Source organism: Camelus dromedarius, chromosome 31 (genome assembly GCF_036321535.1).
Source record: "Camelus dromedarius isolate mCamDro1 chromosome 31, mCamDro1.pat, whole genome shotgun sequence".
Taxonomy (NCBI): domain Eukaryota; kingdom Metazoa; phylum Chordata; class Mammalia; order Artiodactyla; family Camelidae; genus Camelus; species Camelus dromedarius.
In genome coordinates, this window is record NC_087466.1 from 16,898,930 (window position 1) to 16,918,163 (window position 19,234).

Sequence of the window (19,234 nt, forward strand, 5' to 3'; positions counted from 1 at the left end):
CTAGAAGAACCCAAGTCTCCAAGTACCCTCCTCTCTGTAATCAGGATAATCTTAAATCAGTGGATATCTGTTCTGTTTTTAAATGTTTCTGAATAGTGAGTGAACAACCTATTACAAAGTTACAATAATTAAAATACAGAGTAACTGATTTAGAGTTAGATGTATGGGCCCATGGAATGGGATAGCCATTTTTGTTCACTGAAAAAAAATTATATACCGGAAAATACTCTCTTTTTGGAATATAGTTCAGATTAGCCTATTAAGACAAAAATGTAATACGTGGTAAAGGAAGCATCATTCATGAGTTGTTGAACAAGAGAAGGATAATTCAGCAAATGGTACTGAGATTGCCTTTTCTTTAGGTCTCACCCTCTGATGTTTTCACATATTAGCAGCTTTTTGAGAAAAATATAACTTTAGCTACTTATTGCGTATTATTCATGAGAATAGCCTACAGAAGAAACAGAGCTGGGCAGACAGTGATGTACAAGATAAGATACAACCCTTGCCCTCATGGATCATTTCACTGAGCACTCAATTTTGATATTATCCTCCTCATGCTTAAAATTCTTCAGATACACTATTTTCCTGAGGATGAAGGTCAACCTTATTTGGATGGTTTACAATGCTCTCTATAATCTAGCCTCTACCTGCATCTCCAGATTCTTAAGTACTTAGAGCCCTGAATCTACTTTTTTTTTTTTTTTTGCTACTATCACTGAACATCATGTTGCCTATCTTTGAAATAACTTTCTTACCTCCTTCATCTAACTTTTATTCAAACAGTGCCTCTGACCAGCCTGTCTTGATTTCACCCCCTTTCTCACTGCAGATTTTATGCCCTTTCTGAACTTTTGTAGGACATTGTATATACCCATGTGATACTGTATTGTACCAGGGGTGGGGACGAAATCCTTTTTATCAGAGTACTTGTTATCTGGAGTCCCAGATTCATGAGATTGCTTTGGGCCATAAAAGTCATCTTAATATAAAAACCATTAAAGAACTGACTACTTAATAATTTTGTCCCTATTAAAATACCCTTTCCCACTTATTTCTAGCATCTGTTCTTGCTCATAGTGACTATGACTTTGCTAATCTCTTGGTTTTTGAGCAAGATATCTGACCATATAATAATAATAACTACAGTCAACATTCGTTGATCATCAGGCACTTGAAAGTGTTTTATATGAATTTAAACCTTGTAACAAAACAGTTAAGATTGTTACAGTTTAGAGAAAGAAATTAGATAGACTATCCAAAATCCTATAGTGCAAATAAATGGTAAGTTATAGCTATTATAAGGATGCAGGGTTTCTTGAAGTCAGTGAAAGTGATGTTGAAATGCTCCAATCATAAGCATAGTCATTGTTCAAGGTAGATCTGACAAAAATTAAAAATGTATAAAAAAATTGATGAGAATGTTGAAAGAGACTGATTTGAATGTGAAAGGTTTAAGAAGAATGTGTTAGGAAATTGATGGTGCTCTGAAATATTTTTGCAACAAAAGCATTTCTTTATGATTGTGCTGCAAAAATAAAATGGGGAGTGAAGAATATCATTTTCTCCCTCCAGTTTTATTGAGATATAATTATTACATTGCATTGTATTAGTTTAAGGTATACGATATGATTTGATGCATGTATATATTGCAATACCACAATAAGTTTAAAGTGTCACATAACTACAGTTTCTCCCCCTTGTGACAAGAACTGTTAAGATCTTCTCTCGTAGCAACTTTCAAATACACAGTACAGTATTGTTAACTATAGTTACCATGCTATATATCATATCCCCAGGACTTACTTATTTTATATATTTTCATTATATCATTTTGTTATATTACAAAATTTAGTTAGAAAAATTTTGCTCCCCAAGTCCTCATCAACTCTTGATGCTCCTTAATTGGTGAAGAATTTGCATAGGGTTGTAGTTACATACTAAATTTTGTAAAATAAAATTAGATGATAAATGTCTTCAGAACATTGGGTTTAATAGCTCAGAAGTATAAATTAAACCACTTTTTTCTATTTGAAATTTTGTTTCCATGTAAAAGAGATCTTTAAGTTTTTTGTTTTAATTCTAAATACTAATTATCCTTGAAAAACTAGGATTTTAAGAAGTTACCTACTATCTATAATTGTCCAACGGTCTCTTCTACTCAATTCTGAGCCTCTTGAGACCAGGAACCACCTATGACTCTTATCTCTGGGTCTTATATTTAGTGTTACTGCAGAGTTTAGGCCACTGATTATTGAATTAAATAAAATTACGGTTGTGAAGACCGGGTAACAACATGGGAAAACACAAAATTGGATGTATGCCATGATTACTACTGTGTATAAAAAATTATAGTTCAAAGCAGTACATTAATCATAATGGCAGTTTGAGTAGATCATGGGTAGTTTGCATAGTTTGGGTAGGATTATGGATGATATTTATCTAAAACTCCAATTTTTGGTTATATCTTGTTTCTTTTCTCTTAGAAAAAGCATATACAATATAATTTTAAAAGATCAGTGCATGACTTATTTTAGCTATTTTTTCTAACTGTAAAAATATCTTTTATTGTAATTTTGGAAAACAGTTTACTTTAACCTTACTTTTCCAGCTTCTAAAAGGCACTCTAACATTTTTATATATTTCCTTCTCTCTTTCTTGTGCATATTTTATAGACTTGAGATGAACTCTTCACACTGATTTGAATTCTGTGTGTTTTACTGAACATTATTACATAATTATTTTCCCTCACTATTAAAAACTCCTTGTTAAACGACTGTATGATGTTTCCCTGTGTGGGTGTTACTATAATTTACTTAATCATCTGTCCATTATTAGTACAATGAATATTTTTGTATAAAAATTTTATCTTTATTTCTGTTATTTTCTTTAGATAATTTCATAAAAGGGAAGTTACTTATTTTTTAAGACTATTGATGCATGTAACATATTGAATTTTGGTAGGCCAAAAAAAGTATATCATTTAGTTTATTAATGAGCAGTTTTGGGGTTTTTTTTTTTTTTTTCCAAATATTAGTTGACATCCTGTTAGTAAAGTACATGTGGAAGAAAAATGATGTCTAGAGAAAGCATCTGTCTGGGGTCTTGTAGAGAAAATCCAGTACTGGGAAGGTTGGTGGATTCCATTTCTCCTTCAAAATCCATCTCTTCTCAGAATCTAGGGTCCTGTGAGATTCTAAACTTCTCTCTCCACAAGACCTGACACCTTAAAGTTTGCATCATTTTTGCAGATGCAGTTTAAAAACTGAAGTCACTATTGAGGGACTGTCTATTCAGGGAAATTCTCTGTTTTGCTTACAGTTGTGTATCTAAAATTTATTCTCGGCCACCTAACCTCATTCTTAGAATAGTTTGGAGGGGTGATGATGTCAGGAAGTTTTTGTTTTTTGTTCTTGAGACACCTCCATTTGCTGTCTAGATCCGCGGATAATGCTGTTATATTTTGGTTCTAGGTGATGAGACCGCAGTGTGGCAGGCCCTGACTTTGCTGGAAGAGGGATTAACCCATAGCCCTTCCAATGCTCAATTCAAATTGCTGCTTGTTCGAATCTACTGTATGCTGGGAGCATTTGAGCCAGTGGTGGATCTGTACTCCAGCCTTGATGCTAAGCATATCCAGCATGACACCATTGGGTTGGTAGTATATACTCTGAATAATGAGCAGCCAGCTAAGGAAGTGGAGGGGTCCTCATATATGGAACGCTAACATTTTGATTTTAGCAGAAAAGTTGTTTCTGATAATAAGCTTCTTAGATTAAATAATCACCTATTATAATCCATTGCAAAGCATAAAGAGTTTTATATCTCTTAGCATTTTGTGGTAATTTTAAATTTGTACGATTTACAAATGATAAAAAAAAAAAAATTTCCCCCAGAGACAGCAAATAGTTATATCCTTTGGACTCTTTTTCTTACCACACATTGTTTTTGAAATCTTTACTTCTGCCTTGCAGTTGTGGCTGACACATGTGCTTTATTTCTTGACCCCAGAGATCCTTTTAATGTATATTTTGATTTTTCTTTATTTTCTCAATGCCCTGTAGAGCTGTTTAAGGAAGACAGCATTCTGTTCTCTAACAACTTGTGTTCTGTTAATCATCTGAGTATGAGAAAACATAGCATAGAACTTTAGGTCTCCCACAAAAGTAAATTAACTTTGCTGGTTTTCTTTTTAATTTGATTCTGTGGCTTAAATAATTTCTATGGCAGGATGTGTTAATGTTCCGTATGCCTAGTTATTTCTCTACCATAGTAATTTGAAGTGTAGTATTTGATACTAGAGGTGGTTAGGTATAACATTTTTTTTTCTTTCCTCCCAACCTAGTTATCTTTTGACCCGATACGCTGAATCCCTAGGTCAGTACGCTGCTGCATCCCAGTCCTGTAACTTCGCGCTCAGGTTTTTCCACTCCAACCAGAAAGATGTAAGTGAAAAAAAAATTTTTTTTTTAATATGGTCTTGCCTGCTGAATGCACATGATTCAGAGAGCATCTTCCCTTGGTTCACAAGTCATGTGCTGAGGTGCACCACGTTGTACTTGCAAACGCCCTTAGGCCATAGCTCACTGGCTAAGGCTGTTAGAGGTAAAGGGTTATTTGTGGTTGTTAGAATGGGTGTGTTAAATAGAATCCATGTGAAGTTGCACTTAAAACTGGGTCTTAGCTGAAAAGGAAGTGTTATACCTCTTAGGTCTGTCTTTTAATCTCTAAGAGACTTTCTAAGGGTATAAGAAATAGCCCACTAGAGTTTATAGTCTAGGATGCCATATATGATTCTGCCATAGCAGCTGTTCTGTTACCTTTATTTCTGAAGTTTATAACCACTGTTCTCTTAGCTAACAGAGAATGCACTTGTATTTTCTTAGAACTATAAAACTGACCAATTGAAGGGCATTTCAAGAAACGTAGATCAATAGCATACTTTTTTAAAGTAGCGATAAATAAGATAAAGCTTTTATGTGCCATAATGAAAGGATGGGATTTGCACCGTGTTTTTCACTGCAAGCAGACTTGGTCTCCACTTGTCAGTTAAGCAGAATTTTTTGTAGAAAAACATATGTCTCTTACTCAGTCGACAAGCAGTGCAGAACCACCCAGGAACATATGTGGAGATAAGGCTTGTCTCTAAGATAGTCACTAACTACTTGGTTTCATGTGCTTCTGAGACTCATCACTGGAATTCGGCCATGCCAGCTATTATCCGCCCATAATGTTCCAATTTCATGGTCTGACAGCAACTAAGGAACTTGGCAAGGAAGCTGGTTTCTGAGGTTCTTCTTGGCAAATACTCATGAGGATTTTTTTAAAAAACTCTTTTGTAACTATGACGGCTATAGCTAATTTATCTTCCATCTAATTTGTTAGGAGTATATTAAATAAAAAACTGGGACAGGGCAAAAGCATTTCTGAACAATAGAATATAGGTTTGTTATTCTCATCTTGCATTAATTATGTTCGGTTATGCTTCAGGGTATGACCTAGAGGGCTGATGAAACCCAGGGTTTCTGGGTTTCATCATCATCAGTTGGCTTTTAAGCTCTTTCCCTCTCCTCCCATGGCTCCCAACAGTGACTCTGCATCATCAGTTGGCTTTTAAGCTCTATCCCTCTCCTCCCATGGCTCCCAACAGTGACTGTATCTCTGTTCAGACTTCATTTTGTGCTATAGCTTCTGATCAGGGAGAGACGAAAGTGGGTATCAGCAGCTGAACGTATTGCTCAGAAGGTGCTGGCCCTGCTTTGGTGTCAGAAGGGCATTTCTAGTGCTTTGCGTCTAAAATCTCCTAGCATGAATGGGCAGTTGGGTTATAAATCTGGGAGTTTTCACTGTGTGTTCAAGTGTCTGTGCTTGCCCTTCTCTGTTTTCAAGAAGTTTCACTAACTATTTAAAAAAAAAAAAAAATCGAAAGAAAAGTGTACTTCAGATCTCATTATTCTGGGTTTCATTTCTGTATTTTTTTTCTTCTTTTAATTTTTAATTTTTAAAAATTGAAGTATAGTTGATTTATAGTGTTTCAGGGGTACAGCAAGGTGATTCAGTTATACATATATATATATTCTTTTTCAGATTCTTTTCCATTTTAGGTTATTAAGAGATAAATATAGTTGTCTGTGCTATACAGTAGGTCTTGTTTATCTGTTTTATATATAATAGTGTGTATCTGTATCATTTCTGTATTTCTAAGGAAGAGTTAAAGAAACATTTGATATACTGAAGGATCCTTTTGAAAGTTCGGTTTCTCGAATAACTTTGAGGTGGGATTGGGGGGTAAATAAAGGATTAATCCAAGTCTGGTGACTGGTTTTACTCTAGTTTTCAATCATCCAGCATTCTAGAGGAACTATATTGTTCATGATTGGTCAATAAAGGCACATTATTTTATAGTAATAAAAATTAAACTTTAACCCCCCCCCAAATGTTGTGTCTCAATAGTTGTTTTGAAAACAAAATGGGAGGGAGGAGGATGAGGGGTCATAAAAAAAGAAAACACACACACACACACACACGTATACAGAAAATAAAACAACCAAAAGTATTGTAATAAGGAAAGGAGATCCGAGATCCGCAAGAGTGATGAGAGGGCATGTTGTCCACAGTGGCATTTTGTATCTTTGTTTGATGTTTTGCTGGTGGTTGTGTGTAGCAGGAATGACTAGTTCATCTGAATGTATGTAATGCTGAACCTGATAACATTAAAGCATTTTAGTAATCTGGGACTAAGACTCTACTTGAAATTTATTTTTATTACTACTAAGAAAACAGCTACTTAATCATATTAAAGTAGAAAATCTGGGAGGGGTGCTGGAGGCAAAAGCAAAATACAGCAAGGATAACATACCTTAAACCTTAATGCCTAGCCCAAGTCACTAGGTAGGAAAATGGAGACTGTGGTGTGGACTCTTTCCTATAGGAATTTGAAGCTAAGAAAGATCACAGTTGTAGTGTTGTACTGTATGTATTAAACCTTCTGATAGTGTTAGAAATATCTCTCTGGAAAGCTAAAACTCTCTGCCCTACATCTTTTATTCTTGGTAGTTTTTGGCATCCCCAAATGGTTTTTCCTGGAGTGATGTATTTCAGTTCTCAATTAGCTCATTGAAAGAACACCTACTCCTTAAAGGGAAAATCTGCTTTGTAAGGCTTTGTGCTGTGAGATTGAAAGTTATATTTGGAAGGTTTCCATAGGGGTTTTCTTACTGGAAGAGTCATTGTCTGCTGTCGTCTTACTTTGTTGTAGATTTTTATGATCAAAAACTGAGCTTAGATTTTCATATGTCCAAAAGTTGTTTACATGTTTATACTTAAAAAGTTTGCCTTTAAAAGTCTCATGAAGATCATTATTCAAGGGCTAGATGTCTAAGTATTTTGCTAATTTTTTTATAATGACCAGGGTTCATTTCAGGATTCCACATGGGATCTAAATAGCCTCATTGGTGCATAAATGAATAAAAACGGGTATAGACACCATTTTCTGATATTCAAAAGTACTTAAAGTACCCATGGCTTCCGGGTTTGCCTGCAGTCCCAATGGGGGTTGTTTCTTCAAATTCTAGTACTTCTTCAGTCCTTTGTTCTGTTGGTAGCTGCCCAGGCCCTTTGCTAGCTCTGCAGTAACACTTTATTGCAGTATTAAAGGAGGACTATCTTACAAAGAGAAGCCAGAGAGCTATAGTTACCTTCTTAGTTTGCTAAAGGACTACATTCCCCTTTTGTGGCCCTTTATTTTTCTCTTGCCTTTTTTTCCCCTAAAGTGGTATTACATGCACCACTCAGAAATTTAAACTACCCTATGCTCGGTAAGGCTGAGTTCTTTCCTTTAATCAGTGTATTTTTGAGCTGTAATGAATAAATCTGGTTGGAATCACCAAAGTCAAATTTTTATCCTGATTAGTTGCTGGATCACATGTTCATAACCAGCTGGTTTTTTCAAACTGTACGTTCCTTTTGCAAGGGCTGATGGTAAACCTTGCTATATTTTCCAAGCCAAGAGGCCATTGGATAAGCATCTGAGTTTAGAGTATCCTGGCCTCTTCTTGATTGGGCGTATCACTGTCCTTTAATCACGCTAGAAGGTATACTTAAGCTTTTTCAGATAGTCCTTCTTTAAACCTGCAGGATCACAAGTAATCTTTTTAATTTTCTTGTGTCCGTCCGTCTTTAATTTCTCCAGATACTGCAGGCAAACAGCTCGCCGAGGTGTCCCATGGGGGTTTAAAAGCCGCATCGAATGCAGTTGAATTAGCGCCCGTGGCGCAATCCCGCGGCCTGAAATGAACCCTGCGAGGCTGTGTATCAGAGGGTATGTTGTTGACTATTGGCCTATTTTCCTATTGGGCAAGTTATTCGGTCATAATGGAGATGGGGGCAGAGCTGACCGAGGCTGTGCAAGAAGACTGGTTTTTCTAGGAGCTATCTTTGGGGCAGACATCAGCTCTCCTTGGCCCAAAAGAGTGCCCTTCTGACTTCTGATCCTGATGGCATGGCCCACACTCAGGAAATGTTCTTCCCTGAGATTTTCTTCTATTGTGCCAGAATTTCTGTTTAGAATTCTTTATCTTGCCTTTGTTCAGGCTTCATCTGTATACATGTATTAATCTAATTAAAGCACACGTGGTGAGCATTCCCTTTACTTTGTTTATGGAATTTTCCAGCATAGTAGTTTGGATGAACAGGTCGCCTGGTTTTTGAGTGCTTTCTGTCCTCAGAATGGATTATGACATGAATTTTTATAGGTCTTTTGTTTGGTGTCTTCCATCTTGATGTAATGCACATATGCCCTGTGTTTGTGATAGAATATTCAGAAGTAAGCAAAACCAAGGAGCAGCCTGTCCTTTTTTCTGAAGGAGAGTGATTTTTATTTATGGTGGTAATGGGATGGTATATTATTCTAGTGTTTTGGGGAACCTTTGTATAAAGCAGAGTTTAACTTAGATGCAGAAAAACATGGAGTAAGATCCCTTCCGCAGTGGCACTAACCAAATTTTTGACTGATGTAGTATAAGAAAACCTTCAGTCCTGTTGAACTGAAAGACATAATTGCTAGAAGAAAGTCTATGTGGTTGTAGCAGCAGCTGGGTGCTATTAGTAGTAACAGTAGTAAAGCAGACATTTGACTCCAGTATAGGATAGAAGAAAAAGAACATTTTTAAAAGCTGATATTCTACTTGGTGACCAGGAACTTTAAAGATTAGATTCAACATCTTAATTTTAGTTTGAGTGTTGTTTCATTTTGTCTGGCAAGGTTTGCCTTCACTGCCTGATCTGTGAAATATTTATACCATGGTGATGTCTTTCCTTCCCAGACCTCAGAATATATTATTCAAGCTTACAAATATGGTGCATTTGAGAAGATCCCAGAGTTTATCGCTTTTAGGAACAGGCTGAATAATTCTCTTCATTTTGCACAAGTCCGTACTGAACGGATGTTGTTAGACCTTCTACTTGAAGCAAATATGTAAGTATTGCACAAGAGCTAATAAGGAAATAAGGGTTTAGAGCAGATGCTGAGAGCCACTAATAGGTCTCATGGGTGTCATCAGTGGGCTTACGCTAAGGAAGAATAGGGGGAAAAAAGAAAAATTAGGAAGGGACAGGGAAGAAAGGGGAAGGTGCCTGTCATGGGGAGTGATAAAGAGTACAGCCTGCACCATCCCAGGTTCCAGACAGAAGCCAGCTAGGCCATGGCCATTATCCCTGGTCCATATTGTGTTTACAAGGTTACCCACATCCTGCAAACATGGGATTTCAGGAATTAATGCTGGTGAACTTTACTTTGGTTGGGCCTCCACATGCATTTCTCTTGCCGTGTAGCAGGCCAGTATTGTCAGGGCTTGGTTCTGTTTCACCTTATATGAGCTTTTACTTGTTAATAAAGCCTTCTTTTCTTCCTTTGCTCTTCTTTCCTTTTCTCTCTTTCTAGTAAAACAAAGTCCTGGCTAATATGTTTTCATGGCTATTTTACTATTGAACAATACTTAAATAAATTTTCTATATCACAGAACAGCCAGCTTAGCAGAAAGTATAAAGTCAATGAATCTTCGGCCAGAAGAAGATGACATTCCATGGGAAGCCTTGCGAGACAACAGAGACTTAAATGTTTTCTTTAGCTGGGATCCAAAAGACAGGTAACTGAAATTTAACCCCAAGCAATTTATTGTTAAAGAATTATGATAAATTTAAGAGTTTTAAAATTGCATGTATATATAAATATATAATATAAATATAAATAATAAAATATGTTAAAATATTTAATGAATATATATATATATGTATATGTGTGTGTGTGTATATATATATATATATAAAATAACAAGTTTGTTGTAGGGATCAGAAAATACAGATAAGCCAAAGGAAGAAAATAAACCTCATCCATATGTTGAGATTCCTGGTTAATCTAAAAGTTAGATCCTCCTTCATAGAGTACATGAAACAGATTGCAGATGGATTAAAGATTCTATGTTAAAACTTAGAAATTCTAGAAGAAAATATAAAAAACATTTTTAAATGGTTGGGAAGGCCTTTCTTAGCATTATACCAGATCTGGAAACAAAAGATTTGACCTCTGTAAAAATTAGCCTTCTATATAGAAATAAATTTATTAACAAGTTCTAGAGGTATCCGGTAAATTGGTAAATTTCTTCATATATATTAATATCCTTCATATATACAGAGAACTCAATAAATCAGTAAGAAGATAACTAAAAAACAAATGAGGCAAAGGGTTTAACAGGAAGTTCAAAGAAATGCAGTTTACAGCAATAAAGATTTGTTTTTTAATCTATTGGACAAAGATTTAGACTATCTGATAAAAAAGATTAATCCTTATTCTCAGCAGGATTATGGGAAAGTGGTTGTTGTGCACTTATATGGCAGTAAAACTTTATATAACCTTCCTATAGGGAATTTCAGTGATAGGTATCAACACTGAATTGTAAGTACCATTTTATGCAGCAGATCCACTTCTAGGAAAGTGAAAACTAAGGAAATAAGTACATGAGCATGCAGAAACATGTATATGAGGTAGTTCTGAGTATGCTGTGATTTGGGGGTTGCCACGACCACATTCAGTGATTTGCTAGGACTCGTGGGACTGAGCATGTAGTCATACCCACAGCTAAGGTTTATTGTAACAGAAGGATATGTGACAGGAAAAGCCAAAGAAAAAGACAGAGGTGCAGTATGGAGAACTCCATGCACTGACTTCCAGTGTTCTCTCCTTGCTAGGAAGGAACATCCTGAGCGTGCTCCTTTCTCCAGCAGCAAAAAATGCAGTTAACGTGTGCAATATTTCTGCCCAGAGAAGCCTATTAGAGATTTGGTGCCCAAGGTTTTTATCAGCAGGTTACAGAGGCACCCTCTGTCTAGCTTGTACCGACATTCCAGACTCCCAGAAGGAAAGCACTGTTCACCCTAAACCACATGGTTTGTACAAATAGTCTAGGCACAGTGAGCCACTGTTACATTGAGGGAATGGTTGGTGTTGCAGGTTCCCAGACATCAGCCAAGGATCAACCTTGCAAGCAGGCCCTTCTAAAGACAATAGCCTTAGGCTTGCTATGTTAACTCTTTTCTGCATATACTGTCATAAAAAGATGCAATTTATGAAATAGTATAAACACTGTGAGCCCATTTTATTTGTTTAAAATATATTAAGTTATGTAAATATTTTTAGTTAAATTTTGTACATCTGTATTGCAAAAGTCTGAAAGAATCTGTATCAAGCCTGTTAATATTGTGGGTTCTTGGTTATCAGGACACATTTTCCTTCCCTTTTTTTTTTTTTTTTAACTTTTCTGTCTTTTGAAATTTTTATGTTATATGTTTTATCATCAAAAAAAATAAGTCTCAGTTAAGGGGAAAATGACCTGTTAGGTAGGTTATCATTCCCATTTTATGGATACCAAAACAATTGGTTGATCCAAGATCATTCAGCTGTTAAATGAAAACTGAGACTGTTCAAAGGTGCCTTGACTGATGAAAGTGAACTTTGAAAGATTTAAAGGCAATACAAATAAAATAGATGGTTTGGGGATGTTTCTTTTTAAGGGATGTTTCTGAAGAAGATAAGAAACTTTCCTTGGAGGAGGAGACAATGTGGTTAAGAATCCGTTCCTTAACCTTGAGGCTGATCAGTGGACTCTCAAGTCTTAACCACTCTGTGGAGCCAAAGAACTCAGAGAAGACCACTGAGAATGGTGTATCCTCCCGGATTGATATTCTCCGTTTGCTCCTTCAACAGCTGGAGGTGGCCCTGGAGACAGGAAAGCGATTTATTGAGAGGGAAATTAAGGTACCATCAATGTATATTTACCATCAAAGCTGCAATAAGCTGTACTGTCTTTTTGAAAATAGGAATTGGGTGATGGGTGAGTAGTAAAGAACAGTATTTTGTCCCATCTACAAGAAAAAGATCAACTTTTTAAATTTGGAGAATTGCAGAGGCTTCCTCAATATCCAAACTGGGTAGTGAAGAAAAGCAAAATTGCTTTTTTTTGTGATGGTAAATTTTAAATAGTTATCAACAAACTAATACAGCATTTCTGTTTTCATTGTAATGATTTGGTTATTATTAGTTTGCTGATGAGTGATTTGTAACTTAATCACAGAGACAGATTTTTATCCAGTAGTTACCGTTCTTTGTTTACTTATTTTATATTTTATGGATTTAAATGTCAACGGATAAAAAGAACATCGCTTTTTTTTTTCCTCTTTTCTAGTATCCTTTCCTTGGTCCTGTACCTACCAGAATGGCTGGATTCTTCAATTCTGGTTGTTCTCAGTGTCAGACCAGCTCTTTTTATCTTGTTAGTGATATTTATGAGCTAGACACCAATGGTTTAGGTAAGTATATACTTGCATGAGCGTATTTACTGGGTCTTTGTAACTGAAAACTTAATAAATGCAACAAAATATCTATAACTTCATATATTTGGGAAAATTTGGAAGAGATGGGAGCTGGAAGTTGTTCTGGAATGTCTGGTTTAATATACGAGAAAGTGCATTCACAGGTTACAAAATAATATTTTAGAAGCTTAAGTCCTTTCCATATTTAAAATCATTTGGAGGGGCCAAAAGTTAAAGAAATCCTTGATTTGTTGAAATATTATTGGATTTCAGATTTAATTCTTTACTTAAAAATGAAGGCCTAAACTTTCTAGAGAAGAAATTTTTTTTTTAAGCTCTCAACCCAGTGAGAATCGCAAATACCATATAGGCTGTGTTTTTTTGTTTGTGTTTTGTGTTTCCTAAGTCATATTTGTAGACCTTGTCATTTAGAGTATTTGAAATACATAGATTCCTAGTCCTTCTAGAGAATTTTAGGGAGTGCTTTTGGAAGAAAGGTTATTATTACCTTTCTTTTCTTTTTCTCTTTCTTTTTCTCCTTCCTTTTCCTTTTCCTGTCTTTCATCTTTCTTTCTGCTCTCAGTAATGGAATTTACATGCCTGTGGGTGTTAAGAGAAAAGAAAATGTCGTTGCACATGCATTGCTTCCAGGTATTGGTCTTGCTTCTTTATCTTACTAAAAAAAGGAATTGAAAGTTTTTCATTGTTTTTCAATTTTAGAGGATACAGTGGAGATCCAAGAGCGAGTAGAGAATAGTCTTAAGTCTTTACTAGAACAATTAAAAGGTACGTATCCTTACTGTGGATTCCCATATAGTACCTGATTGTCTGACAGTAGCTCATTTTTAAATAGAAACTTGAAAAGGATTTGAAAATAATAATGCACGCTTTTGGTATTTTTAAAGACTTGTTTCTAACTTTAAAAAGTTTTGATTACAAAAGTAGTAGTAACCTGTTATAAAATGGTACACAGATGGGTGTGATCTTTTCTGGTCTCCCAGCTCCATTCCCCCAGAGGTAAGTGAGTGTGTGCTGCTGACACTTTGGAGTCCATATTTCAAGATACTACCTAAACAGTCATAGATGTACTAATGGAAAAATGTAGTTCTGGTTTTTTTTGCTTTTGTTTTTGTTTTTGTTTTTTATGAAAAAGTATAATATGTGCTTTTCTGGTTTTACTTTTGTTGTTATATTGGACATCTTAAGCATGCCAGTTATTTAAATACACCCCATTTGTTTTACGGGCTGCATACTATTCCACAGTATTGTATCAGTGTCCCGGATTTATTTATGTACTCTGAGTACATAATATATTATGTATAACAGTGCTGAAATAAACATCTTGGTACACAATTGTTTGGGTGCTTACTTGAGTTTTTCTTTGGGATTAAATTCCTAGAAATGAAATTGTTTCATAAACGGAATTTCAAATCTATAAGTATCTTTCTTTTCAGGAGCCTAACAGTCTTTTATTTTATTGTTCAAATGAAGACAAAATTAAAAGATGATTAAGATTATGAGAATAAAACATGGTATTTGTTATGAAGGTGGAATTCTACCATGCATCTTGATCTTTTAGTACATAATGGCACAAGTTCTTCTGAATCATCCACTTGAAGTCTTAATTTTATTGTGCCAATGGCCTATCAATGAAAAGGCTTAGCTAGTGTTTAGAGCCTGGAATATATAATTTATAAGTCTACTTTTTATGTTTTGAAAACAATAGAGCAGTAGTCATGTGTCCTTTTAAAGAGCTTAAAATAGATAGGCTTTGGTGTTTGGTTCATTGGGGTGGAGGAACTTTCTGGATTAAGCCTTTATATTTGCTTATTCTTTATTAGATTGTGCATTGTGTTCCTAAAAATAACGTTGAAACAAAAGCTGAATAAAACCATAAAATATTTTTGTTTTCAGATGTCTTCAGTAAATGTAAAGGTGATCTCTTAGAAGTTAAAGGTGGTAACTTGAAAACACATCCTACTCTTTTAGAAAATTTAGTCTTCTTTGTTGAGGTATGTGTTTGTTCTCTTCCTGAAAAACTCAATTTTCCTTAATTGTATGCAAGATTAATTTTTCAGAAAGGAACAGGTAATAGGTATCTTATACCTGGGAATTTAATCCCCCATCCCTGCCTATTGTTAATTGAAAAGCAATTTAAATTTTCTGAACTAACTCCTTCCAAGAATATCAAGAAGATTTCTTTTCATAATGCTAGGGTAAACTTCTTGAAATTTGCTGTACTAATCTCTAAAAATTCCTCGGATTCATTCCAAATCTAGCTGTTTTCTGTTCATTCTCCTTTTTGACTTAACTATTATGTAGTTTAAGTTAATTCCACCAGCTTTTTAAATTTCACTAATGACCGACATTCTGCATTATGAAGGAGAATCCAAGAGCTGTTGTAGCAAAGTTCTCTCTTTTTCAGCCAGAGAGAAAAAGAGGAGGATCATAAACACTCATAACCCATTGTATTTTTTCCTTTTCTTTCTGATACATGTTTATTTACTTTTCTTCCCTACTAGTGTGTAAGCTTCCTGAGGGCAGGATTCTCTGTTTTGGTGACTGGTACATTGAAATGCCTAAGAGATAATGAATGAATGAACGAATGAATGAATGAGAAAGAATTGCATGTATATGTACATGTACACACTGTGTAAACAGAAGATGTGTAAACACCTAACTTAATACAAAGGAGAATATGTGCTGACCAACCTGGGAGATTTCTTCATATATAAGTTAAGGTTTGCAGATGAGACAGTTTCTTACCTGGATGGAGAGGTGGATGGGGAGAAGCATTTTGTAAGGAACCTTTGGATTCCATGCCTAGGAATTTGGACCCTTTAACTTCAGTGAAAAGGATGTCATGGAAGGGAAAGGAAATTGGACGGAGTGGAGAGTGGGTTTAGAGCTGGGAAAGCCAGGGGAAAAAAAAGATCTAAATTATTACAGAATTCTGAGCAGGAGATGAGGAAGACCTGGATCAATGTGATCCTGGAAATTGGAGAGTGGAGACTTAGAAGAGAAATGGAAGGAATGTGCATAGAAGAACTGCACAGAATTTGTTTAGTCCATAATCTTTGTTCCTCATAGATACCTTGAGTGTAATCCTTATAGATGAATTTGCAATTTTTCCTTTTTCAGACTATTTCTATTATCCTTTGGGTGTCCAGTTACTGTGAGAGTGTCCTACGACCATACAAGTTAAATTTACAGAAAAAGAAGAAGAAGAAAAAAGAAACCAGCATCATCATGGTAAAACACAAGTGACAGTCTGGCCACATGCTCCTTTTTCTTTTCACTGTTTTCCTGCATGGTGTAAGAGACCTTAGGATCCTATATGCATTCATTCTCTCTCCTTAACTTAAAAAAAAAATTATACACCTGCAGGAAAGCTGAAAGACTAGTATAATGACACCCAGATATCCTCACCTAGATTCACCACTTATTAACAATTTGCCACATTTGCTTTTTGTTTGATTCTAATTTTTAAAATATTATAAAATAGTGCCACTATTAAAGTATGGACAAATTACACCAGATGAGTTTATAATACGATCTTAGGCTATCTCCTAGGTCTGAGATTACTATATATATATATATACAGGATTCCCCTGCTATCCAAAAGTACGGCATTCCTATGAAATCTTTTGTAAGCTAAAGTGGCATAAAGAGGAGAAGCTATTACTCTAGGCTACATCTTGCTGATGGATGCAGAAAATAAACTGAGATAAAGCACAGATGCTTACAGACAGTGCAAAGCGGTGGCGGCTTGGTGCTGAGTGTAGTTCCAGTGCCACTCTTGTTGCTAGGGGTGTGTGCTGCTTCCACAGTAGCTTGCTGCCCACCCTCCCCTCCCCAACCCCCTTTTTTTCCCCATTAAAAAAAATGCTCTTTGGGTTTTTTTTGGTTGACAAAAGCAGGTACTAATTAATGTAGGTCTTTCAAAAAAGCTAAGTGGCATAAAGCAAACTGTAGAAAAGCTGGGGATACTTGTATATATTTTTACATTTCCCAACAGTGTGGTGTGTCTGTATCCTTACCCACTGGATAGGCAAACATTGGTACTCCCTCTTTTTTAATTTGCATTAAAAGAACTCCATTGATGTTCAGCCTTCAAAGAAGACTTCTTGAGTGAAAAGCTAGTTGATTGGCTAGATTTCTTGTGTTTATCTGTTTTTAAAATTTATCTTATTGCTGGGATTTCTTTGATGTATTTTCTGTTCTGTTTTTGCCCCAACTTTTTTATTGTGGTAGTAGTATTTTTTCCATTGATATATTTTGAGCTATTGGGTTCTTAACATAACAGTGTTATTAATCCTTTTACCTATAAGATGCAGTTTTTTTCAGTTTGTCATTTGTCTTTTAACTTGAGTGATTTTTTGGGGGGTCAATATAGTAACTTTTTGAAAAACAAAGTTTTTTTTTTTTTTTTAAATGGCTCCTAGGTTAGTATAATGTTTAGAAAAGCCTGTTCAATTTAAGATTTGCAGAAGCCACCACCTAAATTCTCTTCTGGTGCTTTGATGGATTTTTTTTTAAATTAAGTATCTAAATCTATTCGGAATTTATTTTGGTATTTATTATTTTATTTATTTTATATTATCTCAGTACCATTCATCCACTTGAAACCACCATTTTGAAATGTCACCTTTTAAATTCTCTTATATTCTTTGCTCTATCTTGGGACTTGTTTCCTTTCATTCTTTGTTAATTATATACCACTATCATCTGGATTTAATGTAGCTTTATAATATATTTAATATCTACAAGCTTAAGTTTCCCTTTTTTTCAGAATTCTCTTGGTTGTTGTCACCCATAATTTTTTTCATTAGAACTTAGAATTTCCATTTCTGTTATCAACATTAGAGAAAAATCTCAAAGACATAAAGAGAAGAAATGAAGTCCTGGTTCCTCTCATCTCCTTCAGTGTTCCAGGAGATTCCTAGTCTGAAGTTAATGACCAACTAAGATTATTTTTTTTTTTTTTTACTGATTTTTCACCTCCAGTTCCCCAGAGCAAAATAAGACCTCATTGTATAAAAGTCATTGTTGCTGAATTAGCATTATGTGGTGGTTATTAAATTTACCTTGGTTTGAGAGACTGTCTTAATATACAAAACTATATTCATCCTTGTTATTATTAATAGAATTAAGTAATGCTATAGCATGAAATTAGTATAGCTTATGTGATATAAGCATGGGAAATATGTTTGACAATCTTTCAACTTTTTAAAAAATCTTTTTCTAGCCACCTGTCTTTACCAGTTTCCAAGACTATGTTACTGGGATTCAGACATTAATTTCCAATGTTGTGGATCATATTAAAGGGCTTGAAACACATCTAATTGCACTTAAACTTGAAGAACTTATTTTAGAAGACACTTCTCTCTCACTGGTAAGAGACTACATGGTAAGAGACTGACTGTAGGTGATCAGCACTAAGTTATGTAGATATGCAAATGTTCTTATCTTTATCACAAGGACAAGTTAATTTTGAATTTATCATTCTCTCCTTAGGATTTGGGATTATAAGGTGCCTGGCAGTAGTTTTTTGCTGTGTTATTAGTGGTAGGTTCTCCTCCTCCTTCATTCCCCACATCCCTACCCTAATCCCATTTTTGGGGTTGTTCTTTTACTGTGAAAACTACTGATGAATTGTTGAGGAATAGAATTAGTACTGTCCCCATTTTTTCCCTTTTTTCTTTTTTTTGTGAGGGTGGAGATAATTAGGTTGGTTGGTTGGTTTGTTTATAGAGGAGGTACTGGGGATTGAACCCAGCACCTTGTGCATGCTAAGCATGTGCTCTGCCACTTGAGCTGTATCTTCCCCCTAGTACTGTCCCTATTTTGAGAACCCGAGGAAACCAGCCAAACTTTTAAGATCCAGGGACAATCTCTTTGAGTGAGAACTTAACTTCTCCTGGATGGGCTAGATCCAATAACTGGAAAACTGCCAGCCCAGCAGTTGTCACTTCAAAAAGGAGAGATACTGAATATCAGAAATAATTAAGTCAGTAATAATTAGGCCAGAGCAAGACAGCCAAAAAGGAATGGAAGCAAGTATAGAATCAAAGGTACCAGTTGTTAGATTTCTCCTGATAATTATTTTAATTTGGTTTCTTAAAATTTTGCTGGCAAAATCCCTGTAAAGTCTTACCTTTAAAATGTGGATGCTTTTTAAAAAGTTAATTGAAAAATTGAACAAATGGTGTCAGGTGAGTTAACATGCCCCAGCCTGGAGTAGGCATAGGATTTTGTTAGAGGCCAGAAGGGCAATGGTGGAGCCACCTGTTTCTGGCTAGTTGTTCCAGTGATGAAACTCTGATCTTGAGGAAATGCTTTCCTTGAGTAGTTTGTCTGACCTAAGCCT

At 35.3% G+C, this 19,234-nt stretch overlaps 1 protein-coding gene across 4 annotated transcripts in view; it reads left to right on the plus strand.

The window, feature by feature from the left end:
- The window catches only part of NAA25 (N-alpha-acetyltransferase 25, NatB auxiliary subunit), a 60,745-nt gene that overhangs the window by 35,234 nt on the left and 6,277 nt on the right, over positions 1–19,234 (plus strand). For 3 of the 4 annotated variants that reach the window (XR_010378592.1, XM_031442734.2, XM_031442733.2), the window contains 10 exons: positions 3,474–3,654; positions 4,346–4,445; positions 9,324–9,475; positions 10,020–10,145; positions 12,067–12,310; positions 12,738–12,861; positions 13,585–13,650; positions 14,779–14,876; positions 16,006–16,116; positions 18,113–18,274. Coding sequence is in view for 3 of the 4 variants with exons in the window: in XM_031442734.2 (XP_031298594.1) it covers positions 3,474–3,654; positions 4,346–4,445; positions 9,324–9,475; positions 10,020–10,145; positions 12,067–12,310; positions 12,738–12,861; positions 13,585–13,650; positions 14,779–14,876; positions 16,006–16,116; positions 18,113–18,274 (1,364 nt within the window). In the remaining variant the exon portion in view is untranslated. The remainder of the gene's footprint in view (positions 1–3,473; positions 3,655–4,345; positions 4,446–9,323; positions 9,476–10,019; positions 10,146–12,066; positions 12,311–12,737; positions 12,862–13,584; positions 13,651–14,778; positions 14,877–16,005; positions 16,117–18,112; positions 18,275–19,234) is intronic. The other variant, XM_031442732.2, reaches the window with a different exon arrangement.